Source organism: Zophobas morio, unplaced genomic scaffold, assembly GCF_036711695.1.
Source record: "Zophobas morio isolate AGI-343-1 ecotype UQ-CSIRO unplaced genomic scaffold, CSIRO_AGI_Zmor_V1 ptg000009l, whole genome shotgun sequence".
NCBI lineage: Eukaryota > Metazoa > Arthropoda > Insecta > Coleoptera > Tenebrionidae > Zophobas > Zophobas morio.
Window position 1 is genome coordinate 11,254,784 of NW_026972114.1, and position 16,082 is coordinate 11,270,865.

At 31.4% G+C, this 16,082-nt stretch overlaps 1 protein-coding gene across 3 annotated transcripts in view; it reads right to left on the minus strand.

The window, feature by feature from the left end:
- LOC135125905 (rho-related BTB domain-containing protein 2) overlaps positions 1-16,082 on the minus strand; it is a 75,535-nt gene that overhangs the window by 18,072 nt on the left and 41,381 nt on the right. For all 3 annotated transcript variants that reach the window (XM_064051670.1, XM_064051669.1, XM_064051671.1), the window contains exon 2: positions 10,480-10,848. In XM_064051670.1, the coding sequence (XP_063907740.1) occupies positions 10,480-10,803 (324 nt within the window). In that variant the 5' untranslated portion in view covers positions 10,804-10,848. The remainder of the gene's footprint in view (positions 1-10,479; positions 10,849-16,082) is intronic.

The following is a 16,082-nucleotide window of genomic DNA, read 5'->3' on the forward strand; positions in this document are numbered from 1 at the left end:
GTGATTGAATTTTTTTCACGACACACGACGGGCTAGCAATAAAAATCAGAAGGTGCAAACAAAAATTTTCCCATGTTATTCTTATGGGAAATAGAAAAACGCGATGCGGACGGTCTTAATATTAATATTAAGAGCTCAAATTTTAACTGGTATTTTTTTACGTTGAAAAGAAACTTTTGAACCTCTTTGCACGAAAAAAAAAATTATTTTTTTTTTTTTGAATCACCCTAGTATACATATAAGTGTAAATAATACATTTTTTTCCTACAACCAATATAAGAGAAGTAAATTAATTTTAATGTGTACTTTGACCACTTTGTGACACTGAAATTTCGCAACCACTAGGTATATTTTTAATTAACAGAATCTGTTCCTGGTTAAATCTTATACCTGGAATTGAACACAATGTATGACGTTGTTAGAAGTGCATTCAGCATTAATTATTCGAATATTGCCAAATGCGAACATACCGAACTCGTGAATTGAGCCAGATGACACTAGAACATATAGAAGATTCAGGAGCGTCATTGATGAAAACAGCGTACAACGGAGGATTCGTTGTTAGTCGACCTGAAATTTTATGGAAATTATACCCATTTGTCCGTCAGCTGCAAAAGATCGCCGCCTTTATTACGGGTATCACAATAAAAAAAATAATAGCTATTTTTCTGAAGCTTGCAAATCGTAACTCGTATACAGGACATGCTTTTTGAAGATCATTTGCAACTATTATTGTGGAATCGAGGGGAGATTTACTACCTACCATTCAATAAACACGGCAAATTGAAGTACTCAGTCTGACTGAGAATCACAGACTATTACAAGTAGTTATATGATTTAATACAAGTTCATGAAGTTGAAATGTTTAGACTTTAAAAGAATTATTTTAGTTTCAACAAAAATATGGCGTTTCAGCTTTTATTTTATTTTGTTGTACGTAGCAGACGTTTAGCACCCACATGAGAACGCTTTTGGTTGATTGCATCTTTTAAGAAGGTTTATTGAACGTTTACTTCAAGTTATTAAAGAATATTTTAATATTCTTTTTTCTGTATGTATTTCAAAAGGTGTTGTAAATTTTTGTTTAACTTATTAGAATCAAGACCTTTATTGTTCATGGCTATGATGATTCCATACAACGGTAGTAGCAAAGTTGTGTTACTGTCTGTTCCTATTGGTTAGAAAACACGTGTCTTGAAGCCGGTTCTACCGTAGGTATATTTTAAAATCTCAACACCAGTTCTCGTATGTCACCGAAGTTAGCCTTAGATTCATCTTTTACCGAATTAAATTAAAGGCAGTTAGTGCTGAATTAGTAGGTTAGGTTCACACTTTAAATTAATATGTATATTTAAATGAAAAAAACACTTGAAGATCATAACTACTGAAAAAGCACCCCACTCCAAGTCTGGAGCTAACTTCAGGTTTGTGGCTTTATTTGAGAATGAGCAAATAAGTCCAATCATTATTGGACATCAATTCAACAGAAATTTAGCGCAGGCTGTTCGTACGACTTTCATGTGATCACACCAGCTGTTCGGGGCTTCCAGCATAGCGCATTATTTTCACATGAAGAATTTCTAGGCTGCTTACGATTGGTTAGTTTCAGATAAATGCTGCCATTTCACTGGTCAACTGTATTTGCGTTTTTGAATTGTCATAACATTCATCGTGTGAATAGCATATTGAACAGAAACTGAAGGGTAAACATTTCCGATGTCTATAAAATTGCTTTTAATCTCATTTTTCGAAGAACCAACGAAAAGACGCTATTCTTGTGCATTGTGTTCATAGCCTAATGCAAGCATTAAATTGTCAACTGTTTGTGCACTTACAAGACTGTCAATATAGGAACACCTCACAAACTAAATTTAATTGAAAACATCCTTCTGCGCCTTATAATAGCATATCTACGAGTTTCTTCTTGTGATTGGTTTCAATGCAAAGAGTAGCCTGGTGTGTGTAATAATAATATCGTCAAGTATAGTAAAAATTCAATATATTTCAGGAAGAACCTTTGATATTTTAAAAATTCCAATGTCACAAAGTGTGAAACACCTTTAAATTGTAACCTTATTTTTTAGTTTTGTTATTTTTGGTGACACTGGATGCGACGTGATAAATTTTTTAAACTTCAAACGTCAAAGTGACAATAAGACATAGTCTACATCAAAGTTTTTAAAATATCCAAAAAATGATATATGTGCTGGCCCCGACCGCATTTTGAAAATCGTGGTCTACGAGTACCATCACGGTCTGTTCTCCTATTCAATTTTTTGAGAACTATATTTCAGTTTTTTGTGGATTTTCGAGCAACTTAGACAAAAGCTTAATTTTTTAACACCTCCAAGCATGAAATTTTTAATAAGACGGCAATTTTTGGAACATTTTAAAAATAAGATTTTGAAAAGAATATGTATTTCGAAAAACGTTCAACACGCAAGATTGTCCGGATTCAATTCATCGAGATTCGTATCAGAGAATATTTTGCAAAAACAAAATCACAAATCAAAAGTAATCCGAAAACTGAAAAATTTCACATGAAAAAAGAGAAATTATAAAATCAGAACCGAAACGAAAAATTGGAGGCGAAAAATTGAAAAAAATTTAATTTGAAAAAACAAAAAATTTGTATCGGAATGTTGAAAAACCGAAAAATTGTCAAAATAAAGCAAACCAAAAATCGAACATTTTCAATCGTTGGTTTTTATTCCTCGATTTTCCAAATTTAAAATTTTTCAATTTTCCAATTTTTAAGTTACTTAATTTTTTATCTTTCGATTTTTCAATTTTTCAGATTCTTGATTTCCAATTTTTAAATTTTTCAAAATTTGCATTTCATCATTTTTCGTTTTTTTTTTGGATTTTTCTATTTTACAATTTTATATTTGAAAAATCCAAGAATTAAAATCAAAAAACTAAAAAATCTGCACTTTTGCACTTTTTTGATTATTTCAGTTTTTGAATTTTTAATCTTTCGATTTTTCAATTTTTCATTTCTTCTGTCCTTCAAGCTTTATAATTTGTCGTTTTTCATTTTTGAGTTTTCAGTTTTAAAATTTTGCAATTTTTTCATTTTTTCGATCCGAAAATTTGAAAATCAAAAACTCGAAAAATTAAAAATTGTGAAAAGTGCAAAATTTGTCCATTATTAGTTATGAAACTTCCGTTAAAAATTTCCAACTGAATGGTTGAAAAATTGTACTTGTTTTGAAGTTATCGAAAAACCTATAGAAAATTCTGGACCATTCAAAAATTATGAACAAAAAAATAGTTTTTACGCAGAAATGACACATCTATCAGGGGAGATAACCCAAAGTCGATACGACTATTGGTTTTTGAAGTATTCGGCTTCAAAGTAAAATTTTCAAAATATCAGTTTTCATTTTGGCGATTCCGGAAAATGGTAGGAATTTTCTGGAGAACTAAGAATCTTCTGGAAGTCGAAATCAACGAAAGAAATTCGTGTGGTAATTTTCGACGAGTTTTTGATGAAGTTGCAAAACAAATCCAAAAAAAAATCTAGGAGATAGATTTCGACCAGCTGAATCGAAAAATATTTAGGAGCCAATGATGTTTTCTTTCTTTTGTTCTTGAAAAAAAAAACGGGGTCCGTGTCGTTTTTTCAAAAATTAAAAAAAATCTTGAAGATACCCTAAAGTTTTATTTTTAAAAGAAATTGAAAAAAAACCTTGTACCTTTCACCAATTTTTGAGATGTTTTTCCATTTTCTTTCATTTTTCCACTTTTCAAAGTTTGGGTTTCATGATTTTTCATTTTTGCAACTTTAAAATCCGCTTTATGGATAGTGAATTAAAAGTTAATCGCGATTAATTTTAATTAATTGAGGTCCGTTGCTATGCAACGTGCATGTTTTAAATTAATCGAGGATTCAATATTTAATTCGCTTTTCATAAACCGACCCTCATTTTATCAATTTTTGGATTCACGCTTGCAAATTTTTCAGTTTATCGTTTTTTCGATATTATAATTTTTCACTCTTCGCGTCTTCAGTTTCTTAGTTTTTAATTTTTCAGTTTTTTTGTTTCTTTATTTTTAATATTGGCTGCTGGCCTTTGATTGAACATTAATAAATTAAAACTTCATTTTTCCCTTTGTTGTTTCATTTTGTTTTCAAGTTCTTTATTTTTATTTTTCATTTTCTTGATTTTATTCACAATTTTTGTTTCATTTTCTTTATTCTTTCAATGTTTCTTCCGATTTTACAATTTTTCGTTCGTTTATTTCCTTTAAATTTTTCATTTTTCAATTCCTCGATTTTCCAATTTTCAAAATTTTTAATTTTGCAATTTTTGGATTTCACAATTATACATTTTTGTAGAGAAATATGTATTTTGCAATGACGCTACGCTTCTCGATGTAACAAGTAATGAAAAATTCATCAGAATTGAGATCAGGGCGGGTGGGTGGGGTTTAATCTTTGTTTTTTTTAATATACCTATAATTTTCTTTCAATAACAGGATAGTTAACATGGTTTCAGTTTCTTGTTGGGAAAAAAGATTTCGTATATTAAGAAAAAATGGACAAAAATTTGCCCGTCAGTGTGACAACCAGTGAAAAATTCATCAAAATCGAGATCGGGACGGTTATAGGTCGGGCTTAATTTTTGACTTTCTTTTTTAGTTGATACACATTTTTTTAGTTTCGCAATTTTTCCATATTAAAATTTTTCATGTTTCTGTTTTCTTTTGCTCAGTTTTTAATCTTCCGACTTTTCAATTTTTTATTTCAATTTTCAAGACTTCGATTTCCAATTTTTAGATTTTTAATCTTCCATTTTTTATCTTTGATTTAACAATTGAGTATACAATCTTGCAATTTTAACTTTTTTTATTCGAAAAGTTGAAAAATCAAAAAATTAAAAATCAGAAAATTGAAAAAGTGAAAAATTTTCGAAATTATCAATACATATTTAAAATGAAAATTAGAAAAAATTCAAATCAAAAATGAAGAAACGAAAAATTCTAGAATTCTAAAAGTTGAAAAATCGAAAAATAGACAACCGAAAAATTGCAAAATTAAAAAAAAACATCCAAAAGTTGGAAAATCAAAAAAAAAACAAAAATTTAAAAATGCAGCCTCTAAGAGTTGTATATCGAAAAAATAAAGAAACAACAAAATGAAAAATTGAAGAAACGAGAAAAACCAAAGAGAATCGAAGCATTTAAAAATCGAATAATGAAAAAATAAAGAAGACAAAAAATTGAAACGCAAAATTCAAATCGAGAATCCTATTTATCTTTGTAGGATAAATTGTAGGGAAATTTTGAATTTGCAATTACGCCCCGCCTCTCGGTCTGTCAACGAATGAAAAAATCATAACAATTGAGAAAGGGCGGGTGGGCGGGGCTCTCATTTACCCTTTTTTCTTAATATACTAGTCTTGTTTTCATAACAAGAAACTTTGAAAAATGTTTGAAATGGTAAATTTTTGTACGTAAATGTGGATTTTGCAAAAACGGTGTGACAACCAATGAAAAATTCATCAAAATTGAGATCGGGGTGGTTATAGGTCGGGCTTAATCTTTGGCTTTCTTTTTTACTTAATACATATAGTTTTCTTTAACAAGACGATTACTTAAAACAAATAAGGATTTTACAATTAAGCTCTGTCTTCCGGTTCACGACGAATTAAAAAATCATCACGATTGAGATAGGGCGGGTGGGCGGGCTTACATTTTGCCGTACGAAATTGTTGATCATTCTTAGAGAACCTTAGAAAATTCCCAAACGACATTCTTTTGCTGATTTTGATTTCCAGAAGTTTTTTGGAATTAAATTTTTGGTAAAATTTATCAATTCTGACCATTTTGCGACTTATTTCGAGCACTGTCTTTTCTAGAAGAAGAGACGATTGACGATAGTTTCTACCGTTCGGTGGTCACAACTTCGACGAATTCGTACAACAACCACAGAAATTTAACTTTAACGTTTGGAAATACAAAGAAAATTAATCTAACGTTATTTAGACAGAACTTCCCTCATATGTGAAGTTGATAGATATTTTAAATAGGATTCACTTTTAGCATATTTTTAGACAACGTCATCTTTGGGGGTACTAATTGTTAGGTGTTTTTTTTGTGATTTTTTTCTATTTTTTGTATCAGTAGAAATAAACATGTTGATAATTTCTGCAATTAGTTTTTACTTCCCGAGCGTAAGCAAAGGAAGTATTGTAATCGAGTCCGTCGGCCGACTCTCTACTTTTACGTTTTCTCGATCTTTCATGACCCCTAGAAGACGAAGAAATAGGTCTCCCATTTCCGTCTGTCTGTCCGTCTGTCCGTCCGTCTGTCCGTCTGTTGTCCCGGATTTTTATTAGACAGATAATCTCCGAAAGTACTCGACCGATTGTTGTGAAATTTTGTACTTATATTAAGAATATCATGTAGATGGTAAAACGCTAACCAAAATTTGTCTAATCATCCCCACCACTAATGCGATGACGTCACTTCAAAATTGTACATAGTAAATGGGTTTTCAATTGTATAAAATAACATAGTCCTACACATGTAGTTTACAACTCTGAATCGACTTTTCACCCGAAACGTCCAGATTTTTGGAAAAAAAATCAAAATTATAAAACAACATTTTGAAATTTAATTTTTAATCTGCTAACCAGAATGCTTTGAAATGTTGCAGACGTTTTAAGGCTATAAAGAGCATCATAAATCTTTCGTCAAAAAATATTTGCTTATCCCCTCCAAAAACTTGATGACGTCAGCTCAAAAGTTTGTGGAATAAATCATATCTAAAATGTACAAAATATGATGAGTCTGTACTTGTGATCTATCACTCCATTCATATTTTTTGGATTTGCATATACAGGGTGACTCAAAAAAATTAATGAATGCGTAAATATATTTTATTGATTTAATCAGGAACTACAAAACCGAATGCTCTGAAATCTTGCAGATGTTTTAAGGTCATAAAGAGCATAATAAATGTTTAGTCAAAATATATTTGCTTATCCCCTCCAAAAACTTGATGACGTCAGCTCGAAAGTTTGCCGAATAAATCATATCTAAAATGTACAAAATATGATGAGCCTGTACTTGTCATTTATCACTCCATTCATATTTTTTGGATTTGCATATACAGAGTGACTCAAAAAAATTAATGAATGCGTAAATATATTTTATTGATTTAATCAGGAACTACAAAACGGAATGCTCTGACATCTTGCACATGTTTTAAGGTTATAAAGAGCATAATAAATGTTTAGTCAAAATATATTTGCTTATCCCCTCCAAAAACTTGATGACGTCAGCTCGAAAATTTGCTGAATAAATCATATCTAAAATGTACAAAATATGATCAGTCTGTACTTGTGATCTATCACTCCATTCATATTTTTTGGATTTGCATATACAGGGTGATTCAAGAAAATAAATGAAAGCGTAAATTTATTTTACTGATTTACTCAGAAACTACAAAACCGAATGCTTCGAAATATTGAAGATATTTTAAAATTATCATAAGCATGGTAAATTTTTGATCAAAACGTAATTGGTCGTCCCCCCTAAAAAATTTATGACGTCACCACAAAATTTTGCTGAATAAATCCTATCTAAAATGTACAAAATATGGTGAGTCTCTTCTTGTGATTTATCATTCCATTCAAATTTTTTCGATTTGCATATACAGGGTGACTCAAAAAAATTAATGAATGCGTAAATTTATTTTATTGATTTAATCAGGAACTACAAAACCGAATGCTTTGAAATCTTGCAGATGTTTTAAGGTTATAAAGAGCATAATAAATTTTTAGTCAAAATATATTTGGTTATCTTCTACAAAAAACTGATGACGTCAGCTCAAAAGTTTGCCGAATAAATCGTATCTAAAATGTACACAATATGATGAGTCTGTACTTGTGATTTATCATTCCATTCATATTTTTGGATTTGCATATGCAGGGTGACTCAAAAAAATTAATGAAGGCTTATCGATTTAATCAGGAATTACAAAACCGAATGCTTTGAAATCTTAGGAATATTTTAAAGTTATTATAAGCATGGTAAACTTTTGTTCAAAATGTATTTGTTCATCCCTCCTAAAAAAATTGATGACGTCACCCTTAAATTTTGCTGAATAAATCCTATCTAAAATGCAAAAAATATGATGAGTTTGTACTTGTGATTTATCATTCCATTCATATTTTTTAGATTTTCTTAAGAGGTGGTTCAAAAAAATTTTTGAAGTCAATTTATTTTATTGATTAAATTAAAGGCAACACTTATTACTAGTATTACACCCCAACCAACCCAATTTGGTAGACACAAAATTTGTTAAAGGAAAAACTCGGTTGAAACATAAGGGTAGCACGCTTATTTACATCGACTTTAACATTACAGACCTGCATATGTTTTATGCGCTCACTTGGTTCCGCGAATGTGAAATAGACATGTTTATAATCAACCAATTGTGAATTTCACCGTCAAGAATTAAAATAAAACCCAATGTTTTATATAATAAGCGGAAGTCGAAGCAATAAAACCGATGGTCGTTTTGTTTACAGTTTCTCTGTTTGACTCTCACGTATGCTGTTACGCCTGTCATCTTAAATTAAGAATGTTTATACATACACGATTTTCAGTTGCCTCTGATACGTATACGTGAGTAAATTGTTTCGTTATTTTATTGATTATTACAAATCAATATTCAAAACGACCCAATTCATTTTCCCGAAAATTTGAGAATATAATAATTTTATTCTTAGTATTACACTACATCTATCCCAACTGATATACGTGTCCTTGCAAAAATGTTGATGACGTCATCGCAATTTTTTTTTAAATTCCCACTACAAAAATGTAATGAGAAAAAAAACACAATAGGCATGCAGTCGTCAAGTTTCCGACAGCGAGGGAAGTACTGTCTAAACTCTTTAGACCAATTTTTTATTTTGCATCAGAAAATGTCAAAAAAATCTGGGTGTTCCATTAAAAGTAGGCAGCCTTTTGTCAAACCGAAAGCGATAAAAAAAGAAAAAATATTGTAATCAGGTCGCCATGTTTAACCATATATCCACATCAAATTTACAAAAAAAGCTTATTCGAGTTATTCAATCGTTCGGGGACTTTGTCTAACCCTGTATATAAAACATATTTTTCAAAAATGACGATATTTTCCAAATTTTCAAAAATATTCTGTATCTGAAATTTTGAAAATATAAACGCTTCGGGGTCAAAGATACAGTGAACTCTTCAAAGTCAACATTGAGCGGATTGAGCCACATTTTAACAAGTTAGTTGAACGTGTTTCCTCAATATCCCAAAAGAATCGTTTACATTACGACCATTAAAAAAAGATCTTTTGAAAATTTTGTTCAATAAAATGAAAGAATTAAATTGTGTTTAGAAATTTCAGGTCACAACCAGGGACGATGTGAAATTTTGATAAACCAAAAAATTCATTTAGATTTTTCCAAAACGATGCATTTTCAAAATTTTCAAAAAACACTTTGCTAAAAATTCAGAATCAGTGTTCAGGTAAAAGTTGTAGAAGCAAGTGATAAAAGGAATACACAATTTTTTTAACTGTTAAAATAAGTAAATTTCTCATACGTAGATTTTTGTAATACATAATATAATAAATATCTGCACTTGAAAGTGAAGATTTGAGTTATTCGCAAAAGACAATGTTTTTTTCTTCTGAAACTCTTTTCAAATAATACTCCACGCAACAATAATAATACATAATCCAGAAGTAAGAAAAAACTCATTAATTCATCGAAGGTTATCGAACATTATTTAGTTGCTGCAAGAAAATATTAATGGACTGATAAACCACAAATATAGACTCATCATATTTTGCATATTTTACGAGACGGATAAATTTTGATTAATGATTTACTATGCTTACTATTACATTAAAATATTTTGAAGATTTCAGAGCATTATTCAGTTATGCCGGTTCAAAAATTAAATTGTAAAATGTTACAGAATTTTGATTTTTTTCCAAATGATGGATGTCTAGGGTAAAGTCAAACGGATTAATAACCCACAAGTGTATGATTATGTTATTTTATAAAATTTAAATAACATTTACAATGTACATGTGAAAATTGACACATACAGCAGAAAAAGAGGCACACGGAAACAAGAAATCTATTTTTTGGTCTCTAGAGGTCATGAAACGTCAAGAAAACATGAAATCTAGTAATTCGGCCGATGAACCCCTTTATAATACTTTTTTAGCTTAGGCTAGCTTCCCGAAAAAGAGTCAGTTGACGATAGTTTTTACATTCCGGTGGTTTTAGCTTCAAGAAATTCGTTCAAAAGGTGAAAAATGTAACTTCGAACAATTTCTCTCATTCTCTCTGACGATTCCTCCAACCTACGTGCTCAGGAAACGTCCACATTAGAGCAATAAATGATTTTTTTTGGTGAAATTTAACAATTCTGGACTATAGAAAAAATCTAAATTTCATTCATTTGGAAGTCGGTACTCACCGGATTGTTGATGCTGAAGCACAGCAAGACGACGTCCGAGCGTCCGTAGGCGAATCTCCGGTCCTTCTCGTGGTCGCCGAAGGTGTCCCATAGCCGCAAGGAGACGTTGACGCTGTCGACGACTTCCCAGGAACGCTCTAAGACGTCTTTGTAGATGCGATACTGGTCGATGGCCCATACCGTCGGGACGTGGGTAGCCAGTAGCTGGGCCAAAGAGACTTGCTTGTTGCAAGCCCGGGCGCATATCAGACGGGTCTTGCCGACGGCAGTGTCGCCAACCACCACGCACTTGACGAGTTCCTGGTGGGGTTGTTCATTATCCATCCCCGGCGAACGCTACGGCGACGATGGCCATCACAACACGGCCCCCTGAACACACGAAAACACAATTGAGTGAGCTAAATTCTGCGTGCGTCTTGTTTATCGTATCAGAAAATTTGTGACGGGAGGGTCTTTAACATTCGCTAATAAACATGGTAGTTGAGTTGAAGAATAGGATTAACAAATTTAAATACAAAGAAGGCTATAAATAGCGTGGATGAGTGATGGCGCGTTATTTCATGTTTTTATTGTATTGCGTTTATCTGTGGAAGGACTATGATTTACTATGTAAGCAATTTCGCTTATCTAAGAATTAAAGCAAGTATTTTTAAAGTGGTTATGTGGACACGGTGTATTTGGGTAAAGGAACGGCGATGATGTTTTGAGTGCTCAAAAAATTAGCGCGAGCCGGTGATAATGGATGTCGTGCGGTCTGTTTTGCTGGGTTGTTTACGACAGTTTTTGATAAAAATTCTGGAATATTTACACAATGACGACAAAGACAATTTGATGGAAAATTTTCAATAAACAAAATATTGTCGTTTTAAAAATGCATTACCTAACTTTAAATAATTCTCACTACGCATAAAATTGGATTTTTTATTTTTGACAATCCAATTCGAAAATTCTTAACCAATACAATGGCAGAATTATTTGAAATTTGTCCAATGGCATTCACCGAAAAATTTTTTCAGTGAAAAAACATTCTTCTGTCAGGCAACAACACTGTTTTTCAGCGAAATAAATTATGTCAAATTAATTTGTCAAACTTGTCAAATGAACTTTAATAAAAAAATGATAATACAAATTACTTTTCTGTTGGCGTTAAAGACATAATCTTCCAAAATACTGCCCACCTCGTTCATTTCGACTGCTTTATTTAGAGAAAACTTGCGTATTTCACAAAATTCTGTAAACTGCTTCCAAATTGAATCTTGCGTTCTTGCAGTGTTTCGGCACTGACTTTCTTTCACTGCATTTCGAATTTCAAACACAGTCTTGTTACCAAATCTTGCTCCCATAATTAAGAAAATCAACCAGCAGCACACACAAAATTTGATGTTTAGAAATTTATTTACGTTTTGTCTTGTTGTTTTGTTACTATTTAGACTGGGTAGGTATGGTTACTCAACTACTATGCTAACTATAAATTATGTGAATTATTGTCCGTAAAAAGTAAATAAAAATTTTCTCTTTGGATTGTCAAGCCGAATATAACTCGTGATCTGATTTTTTCTGCAAAATTTGTGTGAAAATTAACTCGTAGCTGTTGCTTTTGGAAAATCACACTCGTCTCCTTCGTCGACTCGTGTGATTTTCGTCGCAACAGCTACTCGGTAATTTGTGTCACAAATTTTGTCGGAAAAAATCAGACCACTTGTTATATTATATTTGATAAACTTGACATTTCCCTAAATTATTTCGTTTCCCTCTTTATTCTCGGATTTAAAATTTGATAATTTTAATTTTTTGAAAAGTTCGGTTTAAAAGTAGTCTGCGTGGACAAATGGCTATTTTCTTTCATATTTTCTCGATTTTATTAGAGAGGTAGTCTCTGAGACTGTTGGATTGATTCTCATCGAAATTGGATGACATATTTTAGAATTTTGCTAAGTACCTATTTAAAATATATATGATATACAACATATGCATAATTCTGCACTTGTGATTTAAGTACTTACTAATCCATCTCTTCCAAAATTTAATGACGTTAACTTAATTTTTTTAAGTAATTACTGAAACCACACATATTTTTTCCGAAATTTTGTAAACACTTTACTGTCAGTGTTAGCGTTATATTGCATGTATCAAAAGTTTAAGGTCACATTTTAAAATTATTTTCAAACTTACAAGGAGTTTTTTTTTATAAAGATTACATGCCATAGTTGTACTCTTTTTAGATGGGCCAGCTTACATATTTTTACAATTTACGTGCAAAACTAAAGGATGCTTTAATTTACTTATACAGGGAGATTAAATTTGCAAATTGTCCGTTTTCCCATATTACTTCCCGAGCGTAAGCAAAGGAAGTATTGTAATCGAGTCCGTCGGCCGACTCTCTACTTTTACGTTTTCTCGATATTTCATGACCCCTAGAAGACGAAGAAATAGGTCTCCCATTTCCGTCTGTCTGTCCGTCTGTCCGTCTGTCTGCCGTCCCGGATTTTTATTAGACAGATAATCTCCTTAAGTAGGTACTGGACCGATTGTTGTGAAATTTTGTAGTTATATTAGGAATATCATGTAGATGGTAAAACGCTAACCAAAATTTGTCTAATCATCCCCACCACTAATGTGATGACATCACTTCAAAATTGTACATAGTAAATGGGTTTTAAATTGTATAAAATAATATAGTCCTAAACATGTAGTTTACGACTCCGAATTGAGTTTTTACCCGACACGTCCAGATTTTTGGAAAAAAAATCAAAATTATAAAACAACATTTTGCAATTTAATTTTGAATATGCTAATCCGAATGTTTTGAAATGTTGCAGTTGTTTTAAGGCTATAAAGAGCATCATAAATCTTTAGTCAAAATATATTTGGTTATCCCCTCCAAAAACTTGATGACGTCAGCTCAAAAGTTTGCCAAATAAATCCTATGTAAAATGCACAAAATATGATGAGTCTGTGCTTGTGATATATCACTCCATTCATATTTTTTGGATTTGCATATACAGGGTGACTCAAAAAAAATAATGAAATCTACTGCGAAAAAAAAAACATAATAGACATGCAGTCGTCACGTTTCCGACAGCGAGAGAAGTACTGTCTAAACTCTTTAGATCAATTTTTTAACGGATTTTCATATACGTTGAAATTATGAGTACAACCATATGCAATACTTACCTACATATTTATTTCTTTTTCAGTTGATAAAAAATATATTTATAAACATAAAAAAAAGGTCAGTGAACTGAAGAACTACCACTGTTTTATGACAGTTCTCATTTATGCTAAAATAACTACTTTTGAAACAGATCTTATCGATTATAAAATAAAATGTATGTGTTTCTTTTCACTCAACTTTAATTTTTTATGTTAATAAATTTATTTTTTTTATTAACTCAAATGAAATAAATATCTAAGTGTATCTTCATTGTAATTGTAATTTAACCATCTCTCAAAATCCGTTAAAAAATATACATATATTGAAATTTAAAAAAATTTAGGTTTGCGTTGTGATGCCGACGCCATATATATTTGCAATGTACTAAATAACTAAATTGAGCTTCCCCTTCAAGCTAAAAACAATGGCATTTATGGAATTACAATATCTCTATCCGTTCTTAAGATATTACACCGCGGAATTTTAGCTGAGACACCCTGTATATAAAAACTTTTTTAATACCAAATTCGTTAAAGTTTATCAAGTTTTTTTTTGTTTAATTTGTGTTAGGATCAACCACAACAAACCTGATACAATAGAAAGGTTATTTAGAGACAAATTGGATAATATTATAAAAACACAGATGTCCCATTTCAAAAACCTTCGAAAACTGACAATTTGGAAATTTAATCACCCGGTTTATATAATTAATAAGCTTCAACGATGATGAATTTTTAGACATGTAATAAATAAGACAAGGTAAATAAAAAGTTGTGTGGAAAATTCCAAAGTTCCATCTTTAAAAATGGCGGAACTGTAAATTTTTAAATATAGCCCTTTCTTTCCATTAAAATTCACATATCTTCATGGTCAAACAACCCTAGCATCTGACTTTTTTTATTTTTTCCTAAAAAGGGTAAAAAAACTGGTCTAAGGTTATTTACACAGAACTTCCCTCACCCCTTGAAGTACAGTCTAACAAATTTAGCTTCTTCGAAAAATTATTAAATGTGATTTTGCGAAATTGTATTTATTTTATGACAACCACTATAAGTTAAAAAAATATATAGATCATACCAATCATAGTGTTAGAAAAAAAGAGTCCACCCCCGGTCCTTATTAGTTACAATTGCGCAGCTTTTGTACTATTATAAATTGTCATTATATAATTTGGATTTTTTTGGTAAAATCTGGACGTCTAGATAAAAACTCAAGGTGGATTTGTAAACCAGAAGTACAGGACTATGTTACTTTATAAAATTTAAATAGCATTTACTATGAAAAATTTTGAGGTGGCATCATGAAATTGTTGGTAGGAAGGACTAGACAAATTTTGTTTAGCGTTTTACTATCTATCTACATGGTATTCTTAACCTCGACGACAGACGACAGGTAGAGGACACACAAACGGAAACATGAAACTTATTTTTTCGTACTCTTGTGGGTCACAAAACGTCAAGTAAACATGAAAATAGTTATTCACCAGATGGACTGTAATAAGCTCGGGACGTAAAAAACAACTTTGATGCGTAATTTTTGAAATAAAAGAAATTCTAAATTCTAGCCCTAAATGTTCAGTTAAAACTGCAACTGTTTATTCTTGGAGAGATTATTGCAACAGAAACAGAAATTAAATACATGTAGAATCAAATTTGATTACTTATTTTGTGCGTAACGTGGAGGATTTTTTATTGATCGTCATAATAAGAAAAAAACTGCTTGTGCAGTAGAATTATTATTTGATATTCTAAAATTGTAAAAATTAAATATATGAAACGTTTTACTTTATCGATTTCCACAGTTACCTACAGCGACAAGGTGGATTTGCAGCACTTCAATTGTCAAAATTTGGAAGCTTTAGCGACTATATTTAAGTGTCAAAACAGAATGACACAAAACAAACGTAATGAATACGATGTGGATTTGAACATTCACTTGACGTAAGTATAACTGCTATTATTTTAACTTAAATTTTTACCACTACCTTTTTGTTTTATTGTGGCTAATCCCACGTCTGTATACTTATAATCAGAATTGGGCAAAGCCGAAGTGATAGGGAATCAATCAGACGAATATTAAAAACGAGGGCGCGACGTCAGGCGATAAATTTGGCTGGCGACCGTGCAGTCTCAACCTCAGTGGCGTTTGATGCAATTCAGGGTTTATCTGATCAACATCATCACGAAAATCGTGATGTTGAACAGTCAATTTTAATTTTTAAAGCATTTTAACATCTAGGAGAACTCGTATAACTGAGGAAAACCGAGAAAAAGTAGTATTTGTTTCCAGAAGTTGTAGGCCACGACTGCAATAGTGCTGACGATCGGACGGCAATGAGCATCACTTTCGCGATGCCGAAGTCTGCTTATAATATACCAATGATCTAATAACTAATGGATGGAATGTTGAGGCGCGTAATACCGCTCGCATGCGGTGACAACTAGAGAGA